The sequence below is a fragment of the Sciurus vulgaris genome, assembly GCF_902686455.1.
Source record: "Sciurus vulgaris genome assembly, chromosome: 4".
NCBI lineage: Eukaryota > Metazoa > Chordata > Mammalia > Rodentia > Sciuridae > Sciurus > Sciurus vulgaris.
In genome coordinates, this window is record NC_136464.1 from 16,501,495 (window position 1) to 16,521,540 (window position 20,046).

The following is a 20,046-nucleotide window of genomic DNA, read 5'->3' on the forward strand; positions in this document are numbered from 1 at the left end:
GTGGTACAGCCAGGCAATGTATTATCCTCAACAGTAAAGAACAGTTGTCCCCAGCACCGCAAGCAAAAAAAAAAAAAAAAAAAAAGAAAGGACAAACTTCTGATACAGGAAACAACGGAGGTACCTTGACAGCATTAAGCTAAATGGAAAAAACCAGACAGAAGAGACTGCTGAGCAACAGCAAAGAGATGGCGGCTGCCAGTGGCGGGAGGGGCTTGGTGATGGTGGAGAGACTGAGCGAAGGGGCAAGAGAGGACTTTGTGTGGTGATGGAGGCAACTCTATCTTGACTGTGGTTAACAACACTGTACACATTTTGCCAAAATTCATAGAACTATATACCTAGCAAATTTTCTTTATGCAAATTATACCTTTGCTAACCTAAGAAAAAAATCTTACCAACAGCAAGTCAATGTGACAAGGTATAAAGATAAAACAACTGTTTTTCAAAATAAAAATTCACTGGTCACCCTGCATAAAACAATTCTGCGAAAATTTCTGATCACTTGATTATTTACAAAACAAAAACAGTTTTATGGTATTTTGTAGAATATTCATGGAAGTCACAGAAACATTATCTAAGCACTAAGTACCAACACTACAGATAATCAGACCAGCATACTAAATAGATTTCAATCATTTAAAGGTTGTATAAAAAAAGCAAAATTTCTATCAAGAGAAAATGCCGATTATAGGGCCAAGGAAGGTCAATGGGATTCAGGCACATTATACTTTCATAAATGATTCTAAATCAGGTAAACTCTAAAGTGCTTAGAGATTGGCAGGGGTTCCCACCTTGGTGATAAAACATTTTTTGGGTTATTGTCTGGCGTCAGTGGAGTCAACGCAGACCTGATCACATTTTAGAAATAGGGCAAAGTATCTGGATACTAAAAAATGCATTTATTGTAGCCAGTACTAATTTTTAGTGCATGATAGTTATGGCCATATTTAGAGTGACAATCAAATAAAGAAAAAAGATGAAACTCACTTTTGTAAAAATCACTTTATGTTAATCATTTTTATTTTTTATCACAGTGACGACATAATAAGGTTAAATATGCAGGCACTATGCAAAATAGATACACCCATACTCTCACAACTTACATATATATTTTAAATACTCAGAAGTATTTCAAGTTCATTTCTCTATTCTCACCTTGAAGTACATTGTTTATTAAGCTGGGACCCTTGGTTGAGTACATATGTTGAACTGTGGATTTGTCCTTGTTATTTTTCATTCTCTTTACCTAATCTATTCTTTCTTTTACTGTTTATTTGTAGCACTGAAGATTGAACCCAGGCATACACTACCTCTAAGCTACATCTCTAGCTCCTTCCTCTTTTTTAAGAAATTTTGAGACAGGGTCTTGCTAGGGGTCCCCTGCTAAGTTATAATTCCAGATACTCCTGCCTAAGCCTCCTGGGATTACAGGTGGATGCACTGCATCTGGCTACTGTTTACTTTTTAACTAAACATGCAAAGACAGAAATACATGTTATAAACCAGGCTGAGTGATGGCACGCCTATAATCCCACCAACTCAGAGGCCGAGGCAGGAGTATCACAACTTTGATGCTAGCTTTGGCAATTTAGCAAGACTATATCTCAAAAACAAATGAACAAAAAAGTCTGGGGATGTGGCTCAGTGGCAGGGTGTGCCTTCTAGGTTTCAATCCCTAATGCCCTCCTTACACACACAAAGAAAAAAATAAAGGAAAAAAGGAATACGTATTATATATGAGATTTAAATAACTAAAGACCTAGGTGCACATCTCTGTTTAAGTTCAGGAAAGAACGTTATTTGAAAACCTCATGCATTCCCCTGTGGTCATATGCCTTTCTCCTCTTTCCAAAAGGAACTACTCTCAAACTTTGTGTTTTTAATTCTCTTCTTTCACTATTCAATGTTACCATGCCTGGGTGGATCTCTAAACGTTTATTTATTTTTTTAGTTACTACTGTACCTTCTCTAAAAGAAATCATATTGTAGGTTTCCTTTGTAACTTGCTTTTTTAACTCTGAAATTCCTTCTGATATTTGTCCTTGATGCTAGGTGCAGCTATGTTCTGTTTATTTGCACTAGAGAGTGGACCATTATATATAAAGATATCACAAAATCTAAGCTATTTTTCATGTTTTCCTCCTAACAATTCTGTCCCTTCTCACATACAAAACCATGGTATAATTTAACAAATATCCTATAAAAATATTTTAAATATTAAAAAAATCTAAGTGTCATTTAAAATAACACTTTTGCTCAGTACTGTCCCTTAAGTTGTTTAGTTCTTACATCTGTTTAATCTAGATGTAAAAATATATAATTTAAATATATATGAACCATTGCAATATGAATGCAAAAAACTGTTTCTACTTTGAATAGAAGTAGAATACTTTAAAAAGATTCAATAAAAGTCAGTAGTTAAGTCAAACTCTTGAATGAGGTATCTAAAAAACCTGGAAAGAATAAGTTAAAGTTTTTTTCCGTGAAAACTGAGATTTCAGCTCTCAGATCTCTGCATGTGTTTTTAAATTCTCATCACAATTTAAGGACATCAAAACAATACATTTTGGGTAGTAAAAGAAAGACTGTCAAGTGCTGCTTAAAGACTTTACTCTTACATCAAAATAATGACTAATAATGTAAATTTATGTCTTAAAATATAGTATTTAAACTTTTTTTTATGATTCCTAAGTTTTTTTCCTATATGGGCCAATTGTCGTACTGAATCACATCTACCGTATTTATGTACTTCTAATTTAATTTCACAAAGCATTGGTAGCTTACACAGAAACTCTAATGAGATTAATAAAATTTAAAATAAAAAATTTGAAGCAAAGGTGAATAGGAGTACAAAAGAAACACGCAGACACGTTAATATTAAAAAATGCCATGTTATTCATCAGACTTTACTGAGGATAAATTTGTCTCTAAGCTTCCTAGCAATCAATATAACAATGCAAACAGTTATGATTTAACATAAAAACAAACCTGAGAAAAAATAAACAACCTGATACTCAGGAAAAAGAAGTATAGTTATTCATAATACAAAGACCAGAAAAATTTTCTCCACTAGACAAAGGTCATTTATAAGGCAAAAACTCAAAATGTCAGCAAATATTTATAGTAGAAACAGTACAGTCCTACAGGGCTGTGTCTGGGTGAAAAAAATACTATGAAATATATACACATTATAAATTTATGAACATAAACATATAAAATAAAAACATAATATTATGTTTGAGTTGATATATTTTTAAATAAAGGCATCATGTAAAATGCAATTAAGTAAAAATAAGTACAGCAAATATCCTGTAATCCAATTTTCCATATTCCAACAATATATATTAATCCAGAACTAGATTAAATTAAATACAATTAAATTAAGGGTAATTTAAAGCATGGTTCTTAAAATGTATTAAGTGATGTACCACTTCAAAAAATGTGATGAGAATCTAAACAATTCTTCCAAATCTTAAATAGAATTTCTGGGAATACAAGGCAATGTGCAAATATCTTATAAAGGCTACCCACCAATGTCTTGGTATAGAGCCCAAGACTACAGTCTCTTGGACCAGAGTCATTGCGGTGGCACACAGAGCTTGAAGCGGATGCCTCCGAGCCAGCATTCTGAAAGGTGTTGAGCTTAGCACATTCACCTCACCTATGTTCTGCTTCTCCTGCCAAGTGCCTGAGTGAAGATGTCTAGCTCTAAGTTAAACACAGAGCCATGCTGTTTTCCAGCTAAGGTGGAACTGATCTCCTTTCTTGAAAACTGAGCTAAACAAAGGTGTAAGTTTCAAACAGGTGGAACCTGATGGAGTACTTTACAGTGGAGTCGGCATTTCCTTGGAGAGCAATTTGGGTGTTTTCTCACTATAGAGACTGACAACCAGAAATCATATGCCATAAAGTATGATTGGAAAAATTTTGGCCTAGAGAAGATTTTAAGTACTCTGGCTATTAAATAAATCCAACTTAGTAAAGCATGCAGTAAAACACCTTCTGTTTTTAAACAATGTAAAATACATGACAGGCAGTGATAGCTGAATTACAGTTCTCAATGCTTCACTTGCCATGGGACTCATAAGCAAAGTATATATTCTTGTTCTCTGACTTTGAACTTGGTTATGTGACTTGTTTTAACAACAGTAGGCTGCTGTAGTAGGTAAGTAGGTGTGACATGAACAGAGGCTCAATATGTACATAATGGGCATAACTGCACTTCTGCTTTTGTTAATAGAAGAATATACCTCAGACAACTACCGGTCCGTGGAAGGTAAGTACCACAGGGACCAGATTTGTACCCAAGCATGATGATCAGTGGAACCTCACCCCCATATGTGGGAAAGAAATAAAGGTTTAAAGCTGGGTGTGGTGGCACATGCCTGCAATCTTAGCAACTTGGGAGGCTGAGGCAGGAGAACCCCCACCCAAGTTTGTAGCCAGCCTGGGTTAGAACCTATCTCAAAATAAAATAAAAAGGGCTGGGGATGTTACTCAGTGGTAGAGCACTTGCCTAGCACAAGAGAGGCCTTGGGCTCAATTTCTAACACTGCACACAGGAAAGGAAGAAGGTTGGTTGTTTTGGTTTGTATGAGTCTCCTGATGATTTCTTGGGTGGCATTATTGTGGCAATTACTAATATACAGATGATACAAAGCGGTGAAATGCAAACATCAGTAGCTAAATTGCTATATGGACTCCTGGCTGCAAAGCACTGGTGTGGGGGGTTGTTATATATTAAGTGCTGAACTTTTTTCTCCCTGAGAGATGGTCATTATGTGCCAAAGCAGGAATCCTCATTCACTTTGTTACTGACAGTTACAATTTCAGACTGTTTTTCCATCTATAAGATTTATGTTCTGTTTTGCCATCTGTAAGATTTATGCTCAGTGTTGTACCAAAGGCAAGGAGGCAGGCGTGATAAATCCTGGCAAAGATTTAACTATGAAATTATTTAGAATTACGAATGCATTGTAATAAAATGGAGCCTGAGTTTTAATTAGTTTATTATAATAATTTTAAATTCTTTACACATGACATGTCCCCTGTGGCCCAGGTCTAGGATGCTCCCACTACTCTGTCTCCTTTGGAGGACGATGAAACAACTCGTTACTGTTTAGAATGAGAATCCTCAAAATATCTTACGTATCACACTAAGTTAAATATATTACATGTAAGTGGTACCAGAAATCCATTTATTTAATATTAAAAGCTTTAAAAAGCTAATCACAATGGGAAAAGGCCTTTGAACTACAACTAAATTGGCAACATAATAGAAAATTATCTCAAAGGTAAAGCAATTCAGCAAAGCTAGCATGTATTGACTCTTTAAATACATAGAGATCACATGAACAATTTAGTCTCTCAAATTCCATTTTTAATGTATTCTGCTAACTTCTTTATTCATTTATCTGATTTTAGACATGTAAATAACCATCTCAACACTGCTGAGGGCCAATGAAAAATAACTTTTAATAGGAGGACTCCAGGATTTTTTTTAGTGAATATAGGTAGAAAAGATCACATTAATAATGTTTAAGTCTCATTCATTATCAATATTTGCATAATCAGTATGATAAATGCTTTTAATTGCTCAAAAGAAGTTATCACATTTCAATACTGTACAACCCTTAAAATATAAAGAAAAAATAACTCCCTCTTTGTTTTCTTACTTCTTTTTTAAACTGGAGTAAATAAGGACAGTATGTAGTTCATAAATAGTCTCAAAATTCTGAAACTATAATCCTTTTAATTTTCTGAGTATTCAGTATAAGAAGACTCAGAATCATGTTAACTGGAAAATACTAAGATAAAATTTTTAAACTTTAAATTAGAGGAATATATACCCTTCTATATAAAATGTAATTGTCATATGTAACATATATGCTAACCTGTATATATTACTGCTGCCTTTGTTGTATACAATTAACTTCAAGTCATAAGTATAAAAGTATAAAAGAACTAGCAATACTATTAATTCAAATGAGTATTTCAAGAATATTTAAACCTTAACTTATATTAAGCAAAGTTTACTCACATTGAATAGTGAAACTACACATACCTGATGTTCCCAAAACAACATCCCATGGGGAGCTAATGGGTTGCTGCTCCCCTGCTGCTCCTCCTTCTCTATCTGTTCCCTGAATTCCAACGCCAGCCACGGTGCTCACCTGCTCAGCCTCTAGGTCAATCTGTAAATATTTAATGGGTATGTTATGCATTACATGCTACTTTTTTCTTCTGCTATGTAAAGATTTCCAACAGAACACTCAGAGTATTTGCAACACAGTGTTTTTAAAAAGGCTAATTTATAATGAGGAACTTGCTATTTAGTATAATCGGTCCCTTTCAATTCCCCCACTTTCCTCTTCTTCCCATTCCCATCATGCCTCCACAGAATGCGTGTTGACTTCATCTTACCTCTAAAATATTTTAAAAGAAAGTGAAATTTTAAAACACAACCTAGCAAAATGCATGTTTCTTAAAATTAAACGTCCACATTTCAATTAATCTCAGCTAGTAATTAACACAATACATGTTCAGCACTGATCCAAGAATGCGCCAGTCAATCAGCCACCTTCATAAAAACCCAAGGGGCTGTGACTTAGATTATTTTAGTGGAAACTGGAAAACAGATGTTAAGTAACTTTTCTAAGATCTCACAACTAGTAAGTTAAAGATCTGGGATGTGAACCTAGGCAGTCAATGACTCTACTTCCTAAACCAAAGTAGAAACAAAAACAAAAGTATTAGGCACTGGGGATTGAACCCAGGGCCTTGTGTGTGAGGCAAGCATTCTACCACTGAGCTACACTCCACCCCAAAATGAATGTACTCCACTGATACAGATCCCTGCTTTCAACTCCTGATACCTTCTCCCAACATTTTACCATGAATATTTTCAAACACATATAAAAACTGAATTTTTCAGCAAACATCCATTTGCCCACCACTTAATTAGATTCTAGTATCAACACTCCACTTATTTGCTTTATCATATATTTTATCCAGTCATCAATCCATTTCTACTGTTTGATGCATTTCAAAGTCAACTGCAAACATCAGCATACTGTCCTTACTAAAAGGCCAGCACTCCATGTACTTCTGTTTTTCTTTTTCTGAGATAGGGGCTGGTCTGGAACTCCTGGGTTCAAGTGCTCCTCCTGCCTCAGCCCTCCTAGTATAGTCAAGTACCACTGTGCCTGGCTGACCAAACTTACTTTTCCTTCTAAACTCACAATGTTGAATACTTTTTTTGCGTGCCTGTGGTCATTCCTTTATCTTCTTAGATTCTGTTCAAATCTTTGGCCCATTTTTTATTGAGCTGTCTTCTCATATTTCAGTTGTAGGAACCTCTATCATGGATACTAGGCCCTTGATAGAGGTTTTGTGCATTTTTGTTAATATTTTCAAAACTGTTCTAATTTTTTAATGGTAAATTTTAATGAGCAGGATTTTAAATTTTGAAAAAGCCTAACATCATTTTTTATGCTCATTGTTTCTGTGTCCTGTCCTAAGAAACCTTTGGCTTCCTGTAAATCACAAAGATATTCTCAACAATCTCAAAGGAGTATTAAGTGGTTTCTCACTGTGGGTTTTGTTTGTTCGTTTGTTTTTGGTACTGGGATTGAACCAGGTGTGCTTAACCACTGAGCCACATCTTCTTACGAGGCTGGTGATCCTCCTGCTTCAGGCTTCCAAAACACTGCAAATTTGATATGCAATTTCTTGCTCACTAAGGATGACAAGTATCTTTTCTGATGTTTATGGAGCATTTGAGAAGTGTTTTTGAAAAATTTTATTTTGTGTCAGACACAGTAGCACATGCCCATAATCCCAGGAATTTGGGAAGATGAAGCAGGAGGATCACAAGTTTAAGGCCAGCCTGGGCAACTAAGAGAGACCCTGTCTCAAAATAAAATGTAAAAATGGGCTGGGGATGTAGCTTAGTGGTGGAGCACCCCTGGGTCCTATTCTCAATATCACAAAAAGAAAAAGAAGAAGAAAAAAAACTATGGTTTTTATTTTTGCACTTAGGTCTGTGAGGCATCTTGAATCGATGTTTGTCTATGGTGTCTTAGATAAGTATATTTTGTTTTAAAATTCCATATGGTTATCTAGTTGTTCTAGTATCATTTGCTGGAAAAATCTTTCTTTCTTTCTGTGTTTGAGCACTTTGATGTTTTCTGAAAATCAAATAACTGGCCAGGCACATTGGTGCATGCCTATAATCCCAGCAACTTGGGAGGCTAATGCAGGAGGATCATAAGTTCAAAGTCAGTCTCAGTAACTAAGCAAGGTCCTCAGCAACTTAGCGAGACCTTATCTCAAAATAAAAAGGGCTGGAGATGTAGCTCAGTAGTTAAGTGCCCCTGGGTTCAATCTCAGGGGCAGGGAAAAAAAAAAAAAAAAAAAAAAGAAAATGAAATAACTGTATACATATGGGGCTACTTGAGGCTCTTCCTTCTTTTTTCTTGATCTATGTCTACCCTCATGAAAGTACCTGCCTTTTCTGATGAATGCAGCAATACAGGGAGTCTTCAAATCCAAGTAGCATAAGTCTTTAAATTTTATTCTTTTTCAAGATTGGTTTAACCATTATACACCCTTTCTTCTGCGTTTTCATGTAAATTTTGGAATCAACTTGTCAACCCCTACAAAAAAAGCCTGATGGAGTTCTGATTTAGATTGTACTGAATTCATAGAACAATTTGGAGAGAACGGACATCCTAATATTGAGCCTTCAATACTAATTCTATTAGATACATTCATACCAATATCTAACATTGAATTAATTTTTCTCAGCAATGTATTATAGTTTGAAATACCTCAGTATCCATGGGGGATGGCTTCTAGGGCCCACACAGTATAATAAAATGCCAGGATGCTCAAGTTCCTTATATAAAATAACACAGTATTTGTATATAACCTACATATATTCTTCTATATACTTTAAATCATCTCCAGATTATTTATAATACCTAGCATAATAAAAATACTATGTAATAGTTATACAGTATTGTTTAGAGAATGACAAGGAAAAAGGTTGTACATATGCAGTAAAGACGTTTTTTTCTTCCTGAGTATTTTTAATCCCTGGTTAGCAGAAACCACAGATGCAGAACCTGTGAACAGAGAGGACAGGCTATATACAAATCTCGCACAAATTTTGTTAAATTTATTCTAAGTATTTTATGTTTTTGCTGTTACTGTAGATAGGATTTTTAAATTCCAATTTCCAATTGATTGTTACTAGTATATAAAAATAGAGGCCAGGCACAGTGGTGTATGCTTGTAATTCCAGCAGTTCAGGAGGTTGAGGGAGGAGGATTAGGAGTTCAAAGTCAGCCACAGCAATTTACTGAGGCCCAAAGTAACTCAGCAAGACCTTGTCTCTAAATAAAATACAAAAAAAAGGCTAGGGATGTAGTTCAGTGGTTAAGTGTCCCTGGGTTCAATCCCCCCAGTTTAAAAAGAGAGAGAGAGAGAGAGAGAGAGAGAGAGAGAGAGAGAGAGAGATGATTCTTTTTATATGGGTTTTGTATTCTGCAACTTTGCTAAATTCACATCTTAGTTATAATAGTTACATAACATCTCTTAGAATTTTCTATGTATACAACACATCACTGGCAAATAAAGACAATCATTCCTCACCTTTTAATACTTCTTATTTCTGTTTTGTCTTATTACAATGGCTGGACCTTCTAGTACAAGTGTGTTCCCAATGCTGGGGGAAAAGTATTCAATATTTTGCATTAAGCATTCAATATTTTGCATTAAGTGAAGCTAGAGGCTTTTTGTAGATGCCCTTTATCATATTAAAGGCATTTATTTATTTCCAGTGTGTTAATTTCATCATGAATATAGATTAAATGGTTTCAAATGTTTTTTCTTAATCTAATGAAACACTACTATGGTCATTATCCTTTCTTCTGTTACTACAGTATTTTGGCAGTATCTCTTTGCATTATTTCTCTAGTGTCTGCTCTATAGCGGCCTGAGATTATAGAAAATTCATCCATTTAACCTTACCTATATTTTTACCGAACCTGATCTGTGAAAATGCAATAGGTAGTTTGGAAAGGGTCCTTGATATAGATCTTGATTTAAGAAATATATCATAGAAATAGATAGGAAAGTCAAATAACTCATCTTATAAAAATACAGCAGGCCTGGGTAATGTTACAGAGAGTCCTAACAAATGTTCAAAAACCAGTAATTCCTATGTTGTTCTAAAATACAGAAAAGAAATGAAACTAGTTGATTTGATGAGATTAGTGTGACCTTGGTTCTAAAACCAGATGAGCAGAGGACATGAAGTTTTGGAGACATTTATTTTATGAACATGAATTTTATAAAATACTACATATAATTTTGAATAATCAAAATTAACTTGATTTCTAAAAAAATAATGACTAAGTAAGGTTTATCCCAGGAATAAAAAGATGGCTCAACATGAAAAGAATTTACTAATTCATCACATCTACAGACCATGGACAAAAAAAATAATATAATTACTTCAATAAATGTAGTAATAAAACAATTCTCAGCAATTAGGAGCAGAAAATTTCCTAACTTAATAGATATTTTATTTTTAAAGTTACTGCAAATATTAAACTTTTGGAGAAAATACACATGCATTTTAAGATTATGAGCGTGACAGGATACCAATATCATTAGACACAATGGAGGTCCTAGCCAGCAATACGATAAAAGGGAAGAGGAAGTTTAAAAATCAGAAATAATTTGTTTATATGTAGACATTTATATACAAAATATCCAAAAATAATTTTTTTTTTTTCACAAATGGACAAGGTGATCCAAGACTTCATATGAAACTGCAAATGACCTAGGACAGCCAAAAACAAACCTGGAAAAGGAAAGTGGGAGGACTCATATTTGCTGATATAAAAATATACTTAAAGCTATAGCAATAAAAATGATGTGGTCCTGGCCAAAGGACAGACACATAGGTTAACAGAATAGATGCGGAAGCTCAGAAATAAACCCAGGCATCTATAATCAATTGATTTTCAACAAGGTTACCAAGATCAATCAATGGAGGCAGAATATTCTTTCCAAAAAGGATTCTGAAGTAACTGGATAGCCATATACAAAACAATGAAGTGGGGGTTGGAAACATAAATCAGGGGTAGAGCATTTGCCTGGCATGTGTGAGGCCCTGGGTTAGATTCCCAGTACTATATCCCCAAAAAAGAATGAGAGAACTTCTACCTCATGCCATATTCAAAACTTAACCCAAAATGAATGAAAGACTTATTTATAGATGAAACAATTATTTTAAATAACAAGCATAACCGTACAACTTTTGGAAGAAAACAGGAATAAATCTTTGTAACCTTGGATTTGTTAATGGATTCAAGACAGCAAAAGCATAAGTTATAAAATGAAAAATAGATAAATATCATCAAAATTTAAATGTTTTTGCACCAAGGGATATGATTAAATAAGTGAAAAGGCAACTCAAAGAATATGAAAAGTTATCTGCATCTGATAAAGAACATGCATCTAGAATATTATAAAGAATTCTTTTAACTCAATTATTAAAATAAGGGGAAATAAACCCTATTAAAAACTGGTGAAGAATCTGATAAACACTTCTCAAGGAAGAGATAAGAATGGCCCATTAGCACAGGAAAAGATACTTGACATCCATCATCAGGAAATGCATATCAAAACCAGAGAGAGGGCTGGGGAGATAGCTCAGTCGGTAGAGTGCTTGCCTTGCATGCACAAGGCCCTGGGTTCGATCCCCAGCACCACAAAGACAAAACAAAACAAAACAAAAAAACCAGAGAGAGCTGCCCCTTCATATCCAGTTCCATTGCTAGACTTAAAAAAGAAAAAAACAAAATAACAAGTGATAGTGAAGATACAGAAAAATTGGAGTCCACATATATTTCAGATGGGCGTATAAATTGGTGCAAGTGCTATGGAAAATATTTTAGTAGATTTTTAAAATATGAAATGCAAAACACAGGACAGTAATTCTAGTATGAGTTGTCTACTCAAGAAATGAAAATGTATTTCTATGTAAAACTTGCATATGAATATTCAGAGCAGTATTACTTCTAACAGCCAAAAGTTGGAAACCACCTAAGTGTCCATCAACTGGTGAAGGGACAGATGAAATGTGGTAAATCCACACAGTGGAATGCTCTCTAGCAACATAATACTTGACAGATGAACCTCAAAAACATGCAAAATGGAAAAAGTCAAACATGAGAACCCATGTAACTATATGATTCTATTTGTATGAAATGTTCAGAAATGGCAAATTATTAGAGATAGAAAGTAGATCAGTGCTTGCCTGGGGCTGGGGTTGGAATGTAGATTATCTATAGTTGGTTAGAGAATTCTTACTTGGGGGATGACCTAAAAATTTATGAATTATGACTGCAAAATCTGTTAAATCTACTAAAAATTAGTGAATTATATGCTTAACTGGGTGAATTTCATGATACATAATATATACCAAAATAATGTCATTTAAGATAACTATGTACATAAAAACACTGTTTTACCAGGTCACATGTAAGTACAAAAGGCATGGACTAAATGTATCAGAACTGCTGCCTATAGGCTAGTTCATGTAAGGGAATGGCAGTTGGAGCGGGGAAGGGAACACAGAAAAAGTTCAAGTTAATATATTGTTCTAGGAAATTTTCAAATTAATATATTGTTCTGGACAAGAGGGTTCTGCTTGGAACAATGATGCTCATGCATGTGAAAATAGGACCATGATCAACTCAATTTTCTGCAAATGAGGTCTTAAAAAAATACAGTAAATATTATTCTAAAAAGGAAAGGAAGAAGTAATTCTGCTTCCTATTTTTACAGACACTAACTACACAAAGTCATATAATAGAAAAAAGTTTAGACAACCTAACTTTATTGTGATTATGCTACTTAAATGCATAAGCATTTGAAATGTAGTGCCACGGTCAATCCACCAAAACCCACTAAATTCTAAAGCAGAAGGAAGGAGCACACTTCAGAAAGAACATGTCCTCTGAATGCTGTGGGCTAGCTATCTTGCTACTGCAGTGGATGGCTGATGTCTATGACATTCAGGAGAATTACAGAAACGTACAACCCCCAACACAAACAGGAGGAAGAAATATTGTTCTTTAAGGGCTCAATAACAGAAAAATCACTTTTCCACAAAGTAGTTATCATGGAAACATTAATCCCATGAGAAGCTCTGCCTAAAAGAGTTCTTTGTGCATTAAGTGTAGAAACATTACACAATTATGCCCCCACTAACACACTCAACAATATATTCACATATTTAAGACAATCTCCAGGAATTTCAAAAATTACATCTATTTTATTAATCCTTAAAATCCTTTTTTCACTTACCCTTTTTCTTAATATGAATATATATTTTAGAGAAAGTTTCATTAGGCAGATGTTATTTGTTCATAAATTAATGTCTATTGAACACCTTCTACAGCCAGGCTCTATTCTACATGCTAGAATTTCAACAGAAAGAAAACTTATTTTAGGTTCCATCCCTAGATTACCCGCAAATAAATAAATAAATATTTTTTTTAAAAAACCTATTTCTTGCCTCCATGGAGATTTACACTGCAGGAGATAATATATATTCTATATATGTATCTGCTATTACATGCATATTATTTTATATTATTATTAAATAAATGTGGATAAATGTCAATCCTGAAAGAAACAGTGAGAAAAGCAAGGAAGTTCCTCAAGCAATGTGTTCATCCAACAGGATGAGTCAGAAGAACTTAGTTACTTATCTTCCAAATAGATGGCAACTTAAAGACCAAGGATGATAGCTAAAATAGATATAGGTAGGGAACATTTAAAATGGGTATGTCTAAAATGGAATACAACAGTTGCATCATTCATGTGAATTATCTGAAAAAATAAAGAACACCTGCAAAACATTATGTGTATATGGTATGATTCTCATTGTTTTAAAAGGTTCTCTAGAAATCTCTAAAGTATCAATTTTTTTGTATATGAGTAGTAAAAGATACAAGCTTTAACTGTGGTTGGTTACCTCTGGGGAACTGGAGTTGATGGTCAGGAAACTTTTTAAGTTTTCTGTATTAAATATTTTTTTAAAAAACCAAAAACACACATTACTTATTAAAAGATTCAATACGTTAAATACATTTTAAGACTAATTGACCAGTATTTCCAGCCAACAAATTCAGAGCTGAAGAGCGGTAGGAGTGGTATAATTTTTTTTTCTAGGTTTGAGAAAATTTAACTGGAAAGGACAAAGGATCACTTTGTAAACTACAAGAATACCACAAAGTGAGGAGTTTTTGGCTAATCAGTCACATGACTTTCAAATGAAGGCTAAGCAAAGAATTTATTGGGTTTTTCTTCCATGGCAACTATAAACTGACACAAATAAAAAGATATTAAGAATAAAACTAAAGCAAGTACCCCTGAAAAAACTGAATAAAGGATGATCTGATATACTTAAGCATCACCCTTTGACTATTTAATGTAGCAAATAAATACCAGCTTTTCTGATCAGAAGTATTAAAAGTTAAAATGAGAAATTACCTTCCTTATGAGGTGGTTTTCGGTGTCTGCCACGTATATGACATCATTCTTCATGGCGACACCCTGTGGGGAGTTAAAAGTTGCCTCTGAAAAGGTTCCATCTTTTCTTCCAGGGTTAGGTCCTAAAAGACAAGATGTAACTCTTAAGACTAAATTTTCCCACTAGGAAGTAACTTCAAAGTAAAACCAAGAAACAAAAGTGAAAATAAAAATTTGCATTTAATGCTGGGATTTAAAAATAAACATGATACTTCTCCCTTCAAAATAAAAATGTTTCACAAAGTATCTATTTTTCTCAAGAGTGAGTTTTGGTAATGACAGGGCTTTCCATAGAGTAGTTACTAGAGAACTTGAGCAACATACATCAGAAGTAACAATTTTAAAAGTGTTTTAATTACCTGTTAACTTTCTAGACTAAGAAGTTAAACTCCTTTGATAATAAAGTGAAAATTATGTACCTCTTCCCTAGAAAAAACACACATACCCCAAACTACCTCAAACAATGCAACAGCCTCAGCTGAGCCCTTGCTCAATACTATGGCGCTTCATCATGATTTAGGCCTATAATATCTCATCCATACGTGAAGATTCTGGTTCAAAGGGCTACTCAACCTTTACAAGGCATGGAAGAGTTCCAAGGGTGGGGAGTAGAAGACAAAAAACACAATTGCTTTTTCTGGGGTCGGGGAGGAGCTACTCAAAGCCTCTAAGTCAACAGCCAGAAACTGCTCTGCAGAACTCCACTGTGCTAGATGTCAGTAAGGCAGGTAGGGAGACACCGTCTCTAGGAAATGACCTCAGGAGCCCACAGACATGGCTTCAATCCCAGTTCTGCACCTTCCTAGCTGATGGTTTGGGCAAATTCTGTGTCTCAGCTTTTCTTCTACAAAATGGAGCTAATACTACCTAACCCACTGCGTTGCAAGAATAAAAATAAATTAATACAGGTAATATGCTTAGAATAATGTCAGGCATACCCTGTTTGCCATTTATTACTCTTACTAATAACACTATTGTTGTTGATGATGTTGATAAAGAGTTCACAGGGAAAAAAGTGTATGTGGGGGAGTTCTCTGGTCACTTTGGATTGGAAAAGAGTGTGTACTGCAGCCCCCTTTTGTATATTATGAGACACGTTATCAGAGTAAGATACAAGGGGTCAGCTGACTCCATCACAAAAATCTGTTAAATCATATATTAGTGCTTCCTGAGTGTATTTGACCAAAGAATTCTTTTTAAAATATTGAAGAGTAAGTATTAATATATCATGAGATAGCATTATTCTTAGAAATGTTTGGGAAATATAGCTATCTGGTGGTTTTCTTGTTAGCAAAGGAAATGGTAGAATCTATTAAAAACTCCTTCGTATCATTTAAATTCAAGTGACAACAAAAAACAACTTTTTTAAGTAATAATTCTCATAAATGCTTGTTTTACATAAAAATACTAAGTAGCCAAAACAAACACAACAAATACTCTAATAAAAACACTAAACAAAAGATAGCAATACTTGGAGAGGTAAGGCAGTATCTTGGCATCCTAGAACAGCACGATGGCCGAGGGGTAGGGCCTGCACCAGGAGCCAGGTGCTCCTACCCGATGTCTTAATGCCACACGTGTTACTCAAACCAGACCGACCCAAAGACATGAATCACTCCCCTCTCTGATAATATGCTGTTACATGTCAGTTAAGCCCTGGATAAGCAGAATTAGTAAGAATGTACTTAGATTTTATTAATTATGTAATTGTAAATGAGAGGCTTTTTTTTTTTTTTAAACCTAAAGCCAGGAAGATATGGAACAAAATGATTCATGCTTACATGGTTCTTTATTTTGCTACACTCAAAGGGATCCAGAAGTATGCTCAAGTTCTTATGAAAGAAAGGAGAGAAAAGTAAAATTATGTACAAATCCTAGTTTATTTATTTTATAATATAAATGTCAAGTCCTTGGAGCACTGTCTTGATCTTAAAAAAGATTTTGTTGGAAAATAAAATACTTCTGTTTAAAATATTAGAAGTCCAAAATATATGTATTTTCATAAAACAGTAAGTGTGCAGTTAATTAAAACCAAGATAGGATATATAATTACACTGAAAATGTACATAACTTAATGATTTCCTCCTCTGATAAGATGCTTTTTGGGTATTTTTATTTGTTTGTTTTTTGAAGGAGTAAGATTGATTCATACATGTTAAATAACAATAATTTTGTAATGAAGTTTAAAGTCAATGCATGTTGGGTTGGGGTTGTGGCTCAATGGTAGAGTGTTTGCTTGGCATGCATGAGGCACTGGGTTTGATTCTCAGCACCACATAAAAATTAATAAATAAAATACAGGTATTATGTCCATCTACAATTAAAAAAAATATTTAAAAAAGCCAATGCATGCTGTCTTTCTACAGTTTGTTCTTAATTATAATTTTCAATTTTAATATTTACCTGAGTTTTTAATTATAAAACATATTATAAAGCATAATTAAAAGGAAACTTTACCTCCAATACTATACTGAATTTGTCCATTCTTCCAAATGACCAAAATTCTATGATGTCCAGTATCTGCTACTACCAGTCTATTAGTAGCATGGTCCACTGTTACTTTGCCAGGAAACAGCAATGGTGAAGGTGGCAAAGAATCTTTATAGAGCTTTATTCCAATTTTATTATCTCTGATCTGTCCTCTGTCTTTGTAATATTTTAAAGCTATTGAAGTATATAAAAATAATTTATCTTTGTGTCCCTCTCCAATCAAAGAAAACAACATATTTCCACGGGGCCCAAGGATGACAAGAGTGGGCCAGCAGGAAACTTCTAGCTCTTGCCATAGGAAGGCATCTGCATCATTGACCACAGGGTGGGTGATGTTGTATCGGAGAACAGCACTCTTAATGTTGTCCAAGACTTTTTCATTTGGAAACTTAGCTGAGTGGACACCAACAATCAGAAGACCATCTGAAAGAGGAAAAGCATACAAGAAACATTATGAAGTATTAAACAGCATCATCTGTACATTAGACTTCAGGTCATGAATAGGTATAAACAGCCCATAGATTTTTTTTTTTTTTAAAGACCTATATTAGAATCTTTGATGGCATTTAAACACACCTATAAAAAGTTAACATATTTTACCAGGTATAGTGATGCATGCCTGTAATACCAGTGAATTGGGAGGCTGAAGCAGGAGGATTGCAAGTTCAAGACCAGCCTCAGTGACTTAGCAAGAGCCTGTTTCAATATAAAGAAGGACTAAGGATGTAGTTCAGTAATAAAATACCCCTGAGTCAATCCCCAATGCCCCCCATTAATTTTTTAAAAATCTCATGTTTCTATATAAAAACGTGTGATTAAATTCACGGGCTATTGCAGGATTAAAATTCTTCATGCCTATTAGTTAGATAAAAGCTTTTTAATATTTATTTATTTATTGTAGTACTGAAAATACTATTTGAAATAAATTCATCAAATGGGCTGAATGGCAAAAAGATGACAAAAAAAAAAGTGAATGAATCTAAGTTCAATAGGAGTGATCCAATCTAAAGAACACAAAGAAAGAAGACTGAATAAAAATGAACAGTACCTCAGAGATTCATGCAACAGTTTAAAAGATCTAAAGTGTAACTGGAACCCCAGAAGAAGAGGGTAAAGAGATTGGGGAAGAATATATAACTAAATAATGCCTACCCTTCTAAAATTTGGCCAAAGGTACTGAATTTAGGATCAGCACACAACAAATAAGACAAATTACAAGAAAACCATGTCTAGATATATCACAAACAAATGGCTGAAAACCAATGATTAAATACATCTTAAAAGCATCTACGGAATAATGATGCAGTGAGGAGTGGTGGGCAGAGAACTGGAGGTAGGGAAGGAGTGGGAAGGATTGTATACTTGTTGCCTTGGGTAAGTTACTTCACCTCTCTGTTGATCAGTTTTTCCAAATGAGGAAATGATCACTAACTGTCTCCTAGGTCAGGCAGATTAAAAGAGATAATCTGGGTAAGGCATTTAGCATAGTACCTAATATACAATAAAAATCTCAAAAACTTTGCTATTATTATTTTTTAAAGTTGTGAGTACAAAGATAATCAATCAGAAAAATACAAACTTCTCTAACCATCAAAAGAAATAAATAATACATGATGTTGAGAAATACAGTAATACTTACATGTCAGTACTGTGCTATTATGTTTACTAGGTCATGCCTATGGTATGTGTATTGGGTTATACACATAATTGCACCATACTTTTATGAATTTACATATGCATCAATATGAATGGGTTTAACTCATCTATTAAAAGAAAAAGAGTTGCATACACACCATATACATGAGATACATCAAAATAAAGTGAGTCAGAAAGGCTAGAAATAAAAGGATAGGCAAAGGCAGAGCAGCAAAATGAATACAGGGGAATACAGCATTACGTCTTCTCTGACTCCATGACAAAGGGACCTTACTCTGCTAGTCACCTCATTAAATCAATCGAAAGCCTAAGTGAGTCTTTATTTCTGTATAAAAACACATGATCAAATTCATGGGTAGGATAACCCGATTCCAATTTATCTTTGTTCTTCCCTACCTCAAATCCAGCCTTCCTTTTTAGTTGCCTGGTATCTTCGAGTTGAGGTGCTGCACACAGAAGCAATGGCCCACAATTACATAGGCTCCAGTGTCTATAACAAATCCCTCTTTCACTACTCCTAGTGGCTCTGCTTCTGGTATCAAACCACAACTAATACCAAAACCCTACTTCCTTGTTTGGGTACTGTCTCTACCAATACATATGTTAAATCTTTGGCCGCCCCAGGGCAGCTTTCCTATCGCCCTCTGGTACATTTAGCAGGAAGGGCACATGTGCACAGTATTCTGAGTTCTTGGACACTCAAACTGTTTTCCACAGCTTTGACTGATGCTTGGACACATGGCTGCACACAGTATCATTGGCTGACTCCTGAAATGCTGCTCCATTGTTGCCTTGCTTTGTATTGAGTATGTGAAAAGTCTGACAAGTCTAATTACATGTCTTCTCTGCAAGCTATCTTTTTGCCCCAGGTCTCGAGGATTTTTCTTTCAATCTTTCAAGTGTAATGGTTTTATTGGGATACTGCTTGAACAGTTCTGGGTCAATTTTACCTTGTACCCAATAGGACCTTTCAATATGTAAATTTGAGTTTTCTTTCATTTACACTAAGTTTTCTTAATTCTAATTTTAGATATTACATTGGTTCTGGCCAGCTGTTTTGATTTTCTCGAGGCTCTCCAAGTAGTCTCATGTTGGACCTCCTTTGTCCACCTTCCAACTCAATCATTTTTTCTATATCTTTTTACTTGTTTAGTTCATTTTCATTTTCCCCTGCTTTACTTAAATATCCCTTAGTACATTTTTATATGAGTTATTGTCCCCTGAGTGTCTTATAATTTAGTTTTCAATTATAATATAATTTTGAACTTTTCCTTACTTTTC

General features: G+C 34.4%; 1 protein-coding gene across 1 annotated transcript in view; it reads right to left on the reverse strand.

Annotated features, from left to right (window-relative positions):
* Nucleotides 1-20,046, reverse strand: part of NHLRC2 (NHL repeat containing 2) — a gene marked incomplete at its 5' end in the record, with an annotated part of 56,589 nt that overhangs the window by 16,148 nt on the left and 20,395 nt on the right. Inside the window, 3 exons of the mRNA XM_079138088.1 lie at nt 6,068-6,197; nt 14,581-14,702; nt 17,077-17,532. Coding sequence (XP_078994214.1) covers nt 6,068-6,197; nt 14,581-14,702; nt 17,077-17,532 — 708 coding nt within the window. The remainder of the gene's footprint in view (nt 1-6,067; nt 6,198-14,580; nt 14,703-17,076; nt 17,533-20,046) is intronic.